The sequence below is a fragment of the Pterocles gutturalis genome, unplaced genomic scaffold (genome assembly GCF_000699245.1).
Source record: "Pterocles gutturalis isolate BGI_N339 unplaced genomic scaffold, ASM69924v1 scaffold1244, whole genome shotgun sequence".
Taxonomy (NCBI): Eukaryota; Metazoa; Chordata; class Aves; order Pterocliformes; family Pteroclidae; genus Pterocles; species Pterocles gutturalis.
The window spans coordinates 7,463-20,596 of NW_010132849.1; the positions used below are offsets into that span (position 1 = coordinate 7,463).

At 40.8% G+C, this 13,134-nt stretch overlaps 1 protein-coding gene across 1 annotated transcript; it reads left to right on the forward strand.

The window, feature by feature from the left end:
- Window positions 1-485: 485 nt before the first annotated feature.
- On the forward strand, window positions 486-7,489 carry LOC104467272 (chromosome unknown open reading frame, human C12orf75; the record flags this gene model as incomplete). The annotated part of the gene is made up of 3 exons (XM_010080996.1): window positions 486-510; window positions 6,206-6,241; window positions 7,410-7,489. Coding segments are annotated over 3 exons (141 nt in total), but the record flags the coding sequence as incomplete, so codon positions are not given.
- Window positions 7,490-13,134: the final 5,645 nt, after the last annotated feature.

The window sequence follows — 13,134 nt, forward strand, 5'->3', positions numbered from 1 at the left end:
GCAGGAAGAATGGAGCAGCATTTTACACACATAGTGCCAAGTCTACAACTGAATCAAACGGCATGTGCACAAAATAAACAGGCATTCAGGAGTGGCTACTTGGTTAGTTGTGGTGATTTTGTAGCACACACAGCCACCAGAAGGCTGCACAAAGTGAAGCATCTAAAATTCAGAAAGATTAATTTTATCTTAAGTTGCTCTCATCCTGAGAGACGGCAGCTGGGCATAGGTCCACAGTAGCGTCATTTTCACCTGCCGAGAATCTGACCCAGATCTAAGTGTGATAAATGTAAGGGATAATATAGATAATCATTGAGGATAAACTAGACAATAATGACAAACCTGTTCTCTGACAATAGAAAATTCCTGTTGCTGTTTCTGCATTGTTTGGGACAAAAAAACAGAAAAATGCTTACTGTACTATTGGGTGGTTTAGAGGATTATGCCATTATCTTGTAAACATGCACTTTTTCTTTTCATTCTAGGTGCCACAGGGACTACTAAAGATGTGTAAGTACTTACTCTACTCTTTCAAATATGTAACCCTGGACTTATCTTCAGTCCTACTAGCCTTACACTAGATTTAGTCATACATGATTCATCTGACTCTGAACATACAATCAACATCACTGGATGTTTATTGTCTTTAGTGACAGCTTCCATCCACACAAAACAATTTCATGTCTTGTTTACTTCCTTTCCTTGTTATTTCTCTAACTGAAATGTCTTTTCTCTGCTTATGTTGAGAGAGTTGTCTCCGACAGGTGGTCTATTACTTCAGACTACTCTTCCCTGTCACATGCCGGTATACCTTTTTCCAAAGGCCATGTCATTGTATGAAGTGACCACATAAATTTCCACCAAGCCCTATGAGAGGTTTAAAGAGCCACTGAGGCAAATTTCCTCTCTTTGCAGGAGACCTAGTAACCCATCCAGACTTCCTTTTCAAAGTACCCACCTTCTCTAGATGTTCTCCACATTGAAGATAGTATCTATTGGCTCCTCTTTCTCTCCCTTATCTTTGACGTTGAGTAGCAGAGGGCAGCCCTACCCATCCTGTTTTTCTCTAAATGCAAAAAGTCTGAGCCTCTATCGTCCTGTTGCCTCTTGACCACTTCTGGTTTTCAGAAAAGCAGCAGCAAAGATCAGCCTTTCTCAGCCCATTTTTCATTTGCTGATGCAAAAATGTGCAGGAACAGCTTTATTCAACCATAAATTTATTTTCCCATCAAAGGCAACATTAAATAAGTCCTCCTGAGGTCTTGCTTTCTTCTATTTCATATAGTTGGTATTTGCCACTAGAGTTTGAGACTGAGGGACCTGGGAAAGATTTTAATGTTATGCAATAGGAACACTGTTCAGTTTTATTTACTTCATTTAGAATAACTAGTCTAATTAGATGGAGGAATCCTGGTGTAGAAATTAGGGCTGCCAAGTCAGATAAAGAAGTGGAGAGAAGAGCTTTAGAACAGGCTTGTTCTTGCTATTACAGAGCACAGCTGAGAACTAACATCAGGTCTCACTTGGCAGATGAACACTGTTGTCACAGATACTCTAGAGATCTGTGTTACCTGTGTAGTCTGTTTTCTAGGTTTGCAGTGTCAGACAATAAATAAATTACAGAAGGCAAGCTTCTGAGGAACCTCTTCTTGATACAGCCTGCAGCATCCATGCCCTCAGCACTCTTACATATACAAACCCACTGTTTTAAATTTATATTAGGGCCTTTTGTTGTTGTTCAATCTAGATAATTTAAGTGACTTAGAACTGCATCTCTCTCTTTGCTCTTTGTTAGTTTTAAATTTCAAAATTGCAAGCACTGTTAAACTTCAAATTTGGTAGGCATGTTTCTGTGCTTCAAGGTATGAGTATACATAGAACTGCGTTCATGTGTGTGTAAGCATTTGTAGAGCTGGGCTTTAGGAGTTAAACTGGGAACATCCTACTTATTAGTGTTAGATCATCTGTCATGTTTCAAAAAAGTATTGGGATAACTTAGAAAAAGCTAATTACTAGTACAGACTAAACAAACAAAGTGAAAGGGTCAATCCTGGAATGATTACTCATTCAGATAAGTATAGTGGAGCCAGCCAAACCACCTGTGTGAGTAATAGCATGGTTGAGCCTTCTCATCAGGCATTAGAAACAGATCTGTTAATGAGGAATGGCCGTGGTGTCCTGAAAAGTCCTAAATCAATCATCCTAATATTTAACAGCAGATTTTTACGGAGGAAATAAAACACCAGAAAAACTATTTTAGTTTCATGGAAATGAACAAAGCAGATTTCTATTAACTAATATTATAGATCCACACAAGCTTTTATTTTACACCTTTTCACTTTTACTAGCTAAAGACTAAAAATTTATCTTTTAAAAACCCACATTTTTTTTGTTGTCAAATTTCAGTCAGATACAGAATCTGGTTACGTTAACTCAAGAGATTTCTCATTTCTTGACTACAACTCATTGCCAAAGCACCAGCATCTCCTGGAGTGAGCAGCTGGGTGGAAGGAGGGAGGGCTGGATCCTGGTCTGAGCCCTCCCTGATGACCATGGGGAAGCTGCTTTGCCCTCTGGGCCTTGAGTTTCTCCACCAGTAAGATAGGGATGATGATATGATCTTCCTACGCAAAGTGCTGTGAGACTGAGGGCTGCGTGGCAACAAGAAGGACATATGGTCTGGGAATGTGATCTCTCCCTGTGTGCTTCAACCCTCAAATAAATGGTGAATCTCCTGGTGAGCTTCAGCCAACGCTCCTACCCCACTAATATAGAAAAGTACGTCACTGCTAACTGGAAAAGCTTAGAAACAGGAGGGGTAAAGTATATGCTAGAAAATAATGCAATGCCTGTGGTATTCAGAATGTGTCTTAAGTTCAGAGGAAGATTCGTAACAGTAGGAAGGAAAGGACACAGCAGTTTAAGCCTGTCTCAAAATACTGGGAAGAAATCCATCAAATACAGATGACAGGCCCTTGTTCCCAAGAAGTGCTGAGAAACTGAGAAGTACTCTGTCACTTGGGCAAAGCTTAGTGAATCATTTCTGGTGGTACTACTGAGCACAGCTAGAAAGAGTCTGTACGATGCTTGGCACAGAGTCATAAAAGCTGAGGTAAGAAGAATGTTGTTGGAATGAATTAATGCCTGTCATTTGATATTTAAAATATGATGTGAAAAATGGCAGCTTCTTTTACCATCAAATGGACGTAGGACTGATGGATATAAAAACTGACAGCCGAAACAAGTATTTTTTTCAGACTTAGGAGGGTAACAGGAAGCCTCTAGGGACAGACAAATCCTTACCAAAAGAAACATTTATTCTAGCTGAAAATAGAATGCCATTATGTGGATTTGCTGCTAAATCTCCCTGCCAGCTACAGGACTCCACCTATGTTACCTGCTGAAAAACATTCTCTCAGTTCCTCTGCAGCAGATGTCAACAACATTTGAGGGAAGAGGCAGCAACACGGCAGCAGATCAGTACAAAGCACATCAGACTGCTAAGTTTCTTTTGCCTTCTATTCCTGGTGCAGAAAAGCTTATCCTAGCTTGCTCTTCCTGGAGGACTCTGTAAATTGAGATATTTAAAGATATTTTTTATGCTAGATTCTTCCTTCATCCCTGTCATAAGAAGAAGCTAGAAACACATTGGAGGTAGAGAGGGAGAGAGAAAGGATATGCTGAACTCCCATATCCCCATACCCTCTCTGTGAGTCTGGGAGATGTGGCAATGAGAGTGCTGCCGAAACCAAAGGAGCTTCTTTCCATTCTCATTTCCATGCGGGCAGTCGAGCGTTGCCATTGCAGCCCTGCTCCCTGGAGTTGCCCGTGTTCACCCGGCCTGGGCACAGAAGCAGCACCTTCCACAATGGCTCAGCTGGCACCTGGGAATTTGAACATGTGAAATTAGTGGGAACATTTCAAAATGGGGATTTACTAAGCCACAGTGTGTGAAGGCAAGAGGTGTGTGAATGTGTGCAATGCATGAACTGCAGCAGCACTCCTTCTCATTCTGCTTAGAAAGGAGTACCCAGGAAGGGGTGGAAAGTGGCTTCTTCCTTAAGTGCCATCACCAGAGTTTTTTTTTTTCCCTGTCATCCTTCCACATTCCTCCTGTTTCTGCTCACCTCTTCTTTCCTAGCAGGACTACAACAGATTGCACCTAGTCATCACCCAGCCCAAGAGCTGTGGCCTATGCAATCCCAGATTATATTTGCTGTTGGTGTATTTAAGGGAAAGGGTACTGCAAAATTAGACTTTGATTTGTAGCTATTAAGAGGAAAGGAAGAAAGCAAAATGTCTGAAAACGCCTAGCCTGCTTAATCATAGACCTGGATAATTTGTTTTGGTGAGAAAATGATAGTAATGGTCCAGTGATGCCCTGTTACAAAACATTTCTAGAACAGAAGAAAATGACGTAGTCAATCTCTTCTCCAGGGAGTGGTAAGACGTAAGCAAAGACAGCAGGTGAGGAGGCTTACCCCACTCAGCACTATGCCCTGGGTGAATATAATTTAGCAAAACTGCAGCATACTTAAATTTACCCCAAACCTTTACTATTAAAAGGCCCTGTCTGCCATTATTCACTGTGGTAATGCAAAGAGGATAGTTTGTAATGTTCTGCAACTTAGAAATAAGATAAATGTCAAATAATTTCCAACTTGTAGCAGTATTTTTAAAGCATTTGCCACCCTCCCAGGAGAGTGCTGACTGAGGTTTAAGGGGCGTTTTCTTGCATTTAAGGCTGCATCTTGGCCAAAATGTCATTGACTTCAGGATCAGTAATGGCCTACAGCCCTGATGGTTAAACAGTAGGCACATCTACCTCTTAGAATAAATAAATAACGATAAGAACTGTCATCTGTTATGGTTAAATACCATAGTTCAGAAATGCCTCTCAAGGCTACAGAATGGATTTAGCCCTAACGCTGGGTAAAGGCCAGCTCTCAGTTTTATCACCTATGGAGCAGATCAGAAATTCATGGATCAGCTCATGATGGGGAGTATCTTTGCATTTCCCCCATAGTCCAGGCAATTCATCCTTTGATGGGAATATTCAGGTGAGGATACCTGGTTGAACAGCCTGTGTGCAAGCATTTCCACAGCAGAGCCCTCCGAGGTCCCCCTTTGCTGTTGGCAGCCTTCCTTGGGCACCGCTGTGGCTGTATCTCATGGCTCCCTGAGCAGCTATGGTGCGGGACCCCTTCTTGGGCAGTTGTCACAGTTGCCCCACAGGGGAGGGGTGAAGGGTATCTGTGGATTTAACAGCACTCAACCTATCTTGCCTCTGTTTTTATTGCTAGGTTGTTAGGTTTTAGACCAAGCTAGAGGCCAGCTGCTGCCCTGATCCATACCCAGCCACGCAAGCAGAGCTCAAAGTCCAAATGTTTAATGAAAGGTAGGTGAGTGATTTGTCTGAAGACTGACACCAGGGTACAGACTGAGACTACCGTGCAGGCACTATACCCTCGGGGAGTAAGAATAAAATTTTTAGCTTTTCCGTACTACATTTGCCTTCACAGTGATGCTGATTACTTTACCCATCTCCTATACTGGACAGTATTTCAGTCAAACCTCAGTGACTCCCTGTCGACCTACTGGCTGACCTGTGATTTCACCCTAAAGGTAGAAGAGAAGTAATTGCCCATTTATAAAGGATTAGTAACAGTTACTTGTTTTGCAAACAACTCTGGCTTCAGGAATTGCAGTACCTCATTTTACAGAGAAGCTCTGTAATATCTTTTGGCACAGCTGTTGTGAAAGTTTGTCTTTCTTCATCCTCGTTCCCATGCCAGCATGGATGCCCAGTCCCTTCCAGTCCTCTTTTGGTGGAATAGCAGCCCAGACTTGTTCCTGTTACGTGCAGGGTCTTCGTGTTCCTGTGGTGTGTGGAACAGTGTGGGGACTCAGGAAGTGTTAATTTACTTGTTTCAGCTCCCAAATCTACTTTCAGGCATCACTGGTGGGGGCCATGAAAACTGAGCTGCATCTGTTCTCAATCCTTTTCTTTCTTCTGTACATTAGATTGGAAAATTGTCACAGGTTTTGTGCCTGTGTGAATACTTTATTGAGTTGTGGATGACCTGAATTATACTGGGATCAGTAATAATCCCCTTCTTCCCTTGCTCCTGAATCTACACAGATGGTGATGGAAGATCTGAAAGAAACAATGTGCTAATGTGCTTTATATCTTTTGATGTTACAGAGCAGAAGAATCTGTGTCAGATGATGACAAAAGGAGGTAGGTGCTCTACTGGGACTGGCTTTATTTGCAATAGGCTGCAGTGAGTTCTGCCACCAGATGTACAGTCCTTCCTTTCCTCCTCTTGATTCCCACCAATGCCACCGAAGCAGAGAAAAAAGAAAAAAAAAAAAAAAGAGAGAGAGTAGGAAATCTCATGCAGAGCCCAGTATTGATGAGTCCTCCCATCCAGTGAGTGAGCTGGGGAGGGGTGAACTTAGTGGCAAGAGGACATTATCTCACAGGTATAAGTGATCTACTCAATAAGGGCTGGTGACCTCTGCCTTCACCCCAGCCTCCTCACAGAAGATGTCACATTAGCACTTGTGGGATATCTCCGCTGGGCTGGAAATAGAAGGAAGTGTGTCTCTATTGTCAAACAAATCAGAAATCAACTCAGAGCCCTGGGGGCTGGAGGAGGTGTGATTAATTTGGCACATAACAGGCCAGAGCAGCAATGGGCGTCTCTGAAAGTAGCTCCAGGCACAGCAGAGGCTCTTAAGAACCCAGTTTTTCACCTCCTTGCATCAGTCCCAGTTTTTCATACAGGCCTTGGATCCAGAAAATACTCCAGCGAGGCCGGGAAGGGGAGAGGGTTGGGCTATGAAGGTACCCAACACCCTTGTGCTCCTTCCTCTTAACAGTTTGCTCCAAGTGTGGCCCTAAGCAGGGAGATGCAGGTCCTGCTTGTTAACGAGGAGAGGTCAAAGTGCTGTTTAATTGGTGTGGGTTGTTTGAAGTGAGGTGCTCCAGTGGTCCCAGTATCAAACATTACTATCAGATTGGCTCTGTCCTCAGCGGGATATATTCAGCGTCTAGAAGAAGCTGGGCCAGTGGCGTTTGTTGTCACAACTCAGTTGGGGTTTAATGAAAAATATTAACAACTTGAGTGAAAAATAGCTCCTTTCACAGGATTGGGTCCCACTTAAAAGTAACAGCTAGCGGCAAAGGGTTTTTTTGCCTGGTGCCATGTTAGCAAGCACGTGACACTTGCTATGGACTTTTCCCATAGCCATGGGAAAGGAAGGCTTCTCTGAGGAGGCTTGTGCAGAGTTGCTCTGCTCTCTGACCATCTATGGTGTCTGTAATGCTGCTGCGTGATGTTGGCATTATAGGGAGAAGTATTACATTAAGCTCTGACGTCTCTTTAATGGTTTCTTTAAATCAGGAACTATGGTGGTGTGTATGTTGGCCTGCCGTCGGACGCGACTGCCATGGTTTCCAGTCAGACGAAAGCTACACCGAAAGGTATTGGGAGGTTGCGTATTGTATTTCTTCTGTTTTCTCAGTTTAATTTTATCTAGTAGGATGTATTTCCTTTAAAAATCAATTATTATGTCAGACAGACTAGCTAGCCTTGGAGCCTCTTAAGGCAGGGTGGCTATTTGTAATCGTTTAAGTGATTGTTCCTGTTTATTTAGATTTTAACACACTTACTTTTGCAGAATGATCCTAGAACAGATGCTTACAATGTGGTACATTGTCTTCTGAAGAGCTTCTCCACACACTGAGTGCTCTTTGTGAATTCAAAGAAAACAAAACCCTGTTAGGAGTAAAGGCTGCGATAGGTGCCCTTGCAGAGCTATTTTTAGTTTTGAAGGTGTTTACTTGCATTGTGGTGAATTCCAGTAATAACAGTTAGTAAGTGCTTGCTTTCTGGTTTATTTCTGTTCTTGTATGAAACCCAGTACAAACTGTTTCTTTTCCATGTGATATTTTCGAACAGTGGGAAAAAGTATTAGGTTTATAGGTACTTAATAGACAAGTCATAAACATGTATTTATGAAACCATATAATAATTTAGATTTAATACAACAAAACACTACTGTCACATACATACACCACAGAGTTTAGTGACTGAATGGTGCTTCCAAAATTTGCTGCAAAACAAAAAAATCAGGAAAAATAACACAATTAACTATAATAATAGTAGCTGCTTTTAGAACAATAGTACATTTGTTGTATGTGTTTCTAGGTGTTCTGAATTAGTGATATGTTGCAATGTTTTAACCATCTTTACCTTTTGTTTTCTAATTAAGATTAGAAGGAAATAAACACAGCAAGATCCAAACAGCTGGAGGTACAGTATGTCTTAATTATTGTTATGTGCTTGACAACGTGTATTCATTGAACAGAAAGAAGGTGTCAGTGCTCCCTGTGCTGCTCTCGGGTGGTCTGGAAATCGCCCAGTTATTCCTCCAGCTGCAGCATAACTCTTCTAAAGGCTGGACCAAGGGCCAGTTCTCAGTCATGCAGATGTAAATTAAAAAGAAGGTAAAGTCACCTTCTTGGTGAGAAGCAAGGAAACTGTATTACCCTGTTTGGGAATGAATAAAAATTGAATGTCCTTGTATTCACCTTCAACTACACCACAGATAATCCTGCAGCAGTACTAAGACCTCCTGTGAAAGGTGAGATGTATCAGCAGCGAGTAGACCAGCATCTCTAGGGACAAAGCTTTTCCCAGGAACAAGTAATTTGCAATTAGAAAACATCTCCATTTTGGGGAAGACCTTGAGGACCAAAGTGATGCACCCACTAAGTAAATTACTGGAGCTTTCCTCTTGCTATGGAAGAATCTATGGGGCTATGTTCTTCATTGGCCAGAATAGGACAGTGAAAATTTACAGACCCTGTTCCTGACTTCAGAATTTCAGCTAACCACCTAGAAAAAAAATAAGTCCTTTACAAGTTCATGTCTGAAGAAAAATAAAACAAGATAAGTTTCCATTTGGGATTTGAACTGAATAAACTTTGACACATTTCGAAAGGGAACAGTTTTGGTGTCTAGCCAGTGGGGAGGAGAGGGAAGCTGCCAACACTTTCCCTAGGAAGTAGAACCCTTTCCTAATTTAGGTGAAGAGCCAGAAACAGTTCTGGCTGGTTCCGGTGCTGGATGCAGGCCCAGTGGAGCAGAACACACATATACTGATTATTTACAGGAAGACCTGCAGCTGGTCATCACACCTAATTTCAGTAGCCTGTCTGAGATGTCTAAGATAGGAACACTGTCAGCCTTGAGCTGGGAAAGACTGAAGCCCCTTCTTGAAGCTGCAGCTTTCCATCTGTGGTTCATGACCAGAACCTAGATTAATTAGGTCCTTGTCTAGGTGCTTTAGTTAAAAGGCTGAGGTTGAGTAGAATCAATCATTTGACATTTTTGATATCCAAAATAGTTGAAAGTGCACTTTGCCTTCATTGACGCAAGATCAGGGCTTGTCTTCTGATACGGACTGAAAAACACTTAAAAAGATGAGCACCTTTAAATCTGCAATGGGTCCTCTGAGCTCCACGAGTTTATGGATATGTGTGTTTGGAGGGCATAGACCTCAGCTTCTAGCAATGACCTAATTTGCTGGTTTATGTATAGAGTGTTACTGTTTTGCTTTACCAATATTGCTTTACCAGTCCAGCTAAGTTTGTTTTTTCCTTTTTTTTTTTTTTTTGAACAGTCCTCTACTAAGACCACTTGCCACTGATTTGGAGGGAGTTGTCTTTCTGCTGAAGATTTTTATATTTACGTAGCCTTCCAGAGAGCAAGAGAGATCAGAGCACCAAAAAATCTAAACTGTTGCAAGTTCCAACTATGGGTAAAGCTTAAAGTACAGCATTGAATCAGTTTCCTATGATGGTTGCATGATGGAAACCTCCTGCTGTTCTCCAGTGGAAAGTGAAATTAATGAACTCATGGTGGATGTTTCTGCATAAGAGCTAACTTTGATGATCTGCAACTTACTTCTCTGTGGCCATATTGCAGATTTCATCAGCTGTCAGCTACGCTTCGTATATTTTCTCCAACAATTTTTGATAGATTTTATATAGAAGACCATTACTACTGTCCACCTAATAGTTCCTATGGTAGGTTCCTGTAAATTAACTGTTAATTTACTTCAGAGTAATATATTTGACAGGTTTGCATCTTTTGGGTAATATTGCAAATTTTAATATTTTTGCTGTGAAAACTTAAGAATAGGATGAAAAGCATAAGACCATCGGGTTCTTTATAATTACTACTGTCACTTTTATACAGTGAGACAAATGCTAGTGGTTAATTTTCACCTTTTAAGAAGATACTGCTCAAGGAAAGTTGTTTAAATAAGAACAATATACTTCATCATAATATTTACATGTCTGTTTTTATTTTCTTCAGCTTTATCTCTTTTATAAAGCATTACATGAAAAAAAAAATGAACCAAACTATTATGTTGTGTCTTCCATTCTGTGTAATATTATATGACATTTCCTCACGTAATAATGAAGTGATAGTATTTTCAGACATAGCAGGACTAAACTCCAGTGCTGGATCCTCCTGAACTGTAGAGGATTTTCAATCACTATTGGAGTTCTGTGTCCCTGAGTCACCTCTAAGCATCTCCAGTATGGCAAATTGTAGCAGAATGAGTGTTGTTATTACTTTAGCAAATTGTTGTATTAAATAATGGATGGGAGGCTTTAAAATTGATTAAGTTTATAGCAACTGTAGGTTTCCGACAGAACATAAACAAGATTGTACATTTCGATACGGCTGAACAAGTATTTAAATTATTAAAGCCTTTTGCATAATTCTTTAGTCAATATTTTTTCAATAGGACAATATGTGAACCAAACCCCAACCCAACCACATTAATGTATTACTATAGATTAATGACCACTTTGAAAATTAAAAGAAAAATGCAAACTAGAAAATTTGGACATGAAGAAGGGAAATGCTGTGAACCATGAAATTACTGCCCATTTCACCGATGTCTGTTAAGACCAATGAACAACCATGGACTATGATTTCCAGAAACTTGCAGCTCTGGCTTTAAAATAAGTCGTAGTGTGTTTGGTGTGACACCTGTAAAAAGAAGCATTTAAAAATATTCCTTGCTTGTCCGCCTTTAAGTATTTGTGATGTTACTTACTGCTATTCTCTAGAAATCTGCTACTTGGGTTATCAATGATTTCAGGCTTCCAGCTCCTGAAGACAAATATACATCTCATGCTTGACCCCTTCAACCTCAAACCAAGGCATGTTCTTGCCTGCCAAGCTGATGTGAACTCAAAGAGCAGTGAGTAACAAACGTGCAGGTTTGCTTCCCACCTGCTTCCCATAGCATAAGGGCATAGTTTCCACATGACATCTTCCACAAATTATCTAAATGGTTTGCAAAGCACAAGTTTATTTAGTAAAAAGCAATTAGGCCCATGCCTGACCTGATCACGATCACCTTTCCCAAAGCAGAAAAAACACCAGTCATCCTAGGATACATCATAGTTCAGCTAGAGCTTGAAAAGCCAACAACAGATTCCAGTTATTTGTCCACTTCTGTCCTTTGATTGCTGGGAAGAATCATCAAAAAGGTGGGCTAAATTCAAACATCACTTGTTCTGCTACTGACATCTGAACCCTCGTGTGTGGGCAGAGGAAAGAAAGAGGTGATCTTTAATGAATAGCTCCTAGCAATCGGTGGTGGGAGAGTTGCAAAGGGTGCTTTTTCTTGTTTTACGTCATTGCTTAATTTTTTCTGTGCAGAGCTGCAGAGAAGTGTGGAGCACTTTGCAAAATTGGCCTCTTAATGATTCATCCTCTGAATGTGTGGGAGGTGCAGTGGTTTCTTAATATTTTTGTTCCTCTGCATCTTTTAATCTCAAAAGTTTACTGATCAAGTGAAATGTTTCAGTATCATGGGCTGGAGCCTCTGCAATAGATATACGTTCATTTATGCCATGCAGGCCTGTACCCATCAAACTGAAGAGCTAGGGCCATGCCTTAGATTTGCAGACTCTTGTCTTTTGTTTTCCCAAGGATACACAGATCTAGAAACTGTGTGACAGGACACTGTACTCAGTCTTGGCCAAATTCCACTTAGGGAACGTATTTTCTGCTCATCAAAATTCCTCTATGGTGAGTAGCATTTTGTAAGCCTTTGTTAATAAAAGCACATGACATTTCATGCAGAAATGAGTATATCTGCTCTTTCAAAACCTACAGTCTACGGATATTTTTTTTAGGAGGAGGAACACAAAAGAAACCCTATATGCCAGCTGCCAGCTGTGCATTTGATGGCATCCATGGAGGATATTTAGGCATTCAGATGATGGTTCAATGTGAGAATTGAGAATGGAACACAAGGAGCCATTGAATGGCAGAGTTTTTATTAAGAGATATACTTTGGTTTTGTCAAAACATCTTGAATTACCATTTGTAAAGAAGAAATATTGAAATGTTGGGGCTGTGATACCATTTCCTTTGCATTTGTCACTAAAAAAGCCAGAGCTGAGGAGACAGTGAAGACAGTTAGCAAAGACAGTGGATTCATGCTCTATAACCTCAGAATCTCTGATGTGGGATTTGACAGCTCAGAAATATTCTGCTTGAACTCACATAATTCTGGGATTCTTTGACAGCTCAGAAATATTCTGTTTGAATTCACATAACTCAGACAATTGAATCTTGAAAAATTCTGGAGTATGAAAGCATAGGTTTGAAGCTGCAGCTTGTGATTAGCTGAAAAACAATCCACATATCTTGTTGGGTTGCAAATTTTGTTCTATTTGTACAAACTATTTCACCTTGAAGACAGCTGCTCCTCTGACTTACATTGATGAGACAGAGCATTTATTTTTCCTTTTTCTTAATGCAGAACCTGGAGCTTAGTTCTGAAGAACCCAACTTCTTGGTATCTGGATAGTTCAGATGGAGATACTGCCCATCTCATGTGCACCATCCACATCACAGTGTAGTTCAGAGGATGTGACATAGCTTTAAACCTCTGTGTCACTCAAGGGTTAAATCTGTCACTAAGAGGGTTGCAGAAGACCTGGTAAAACCCAGTGTAAGCTCAGTCAGGAGTTCATTCACTAGGAGTGAAATCCTCTCATAGCAAAGAGTCCAGAGAAGCCTGAAGCTG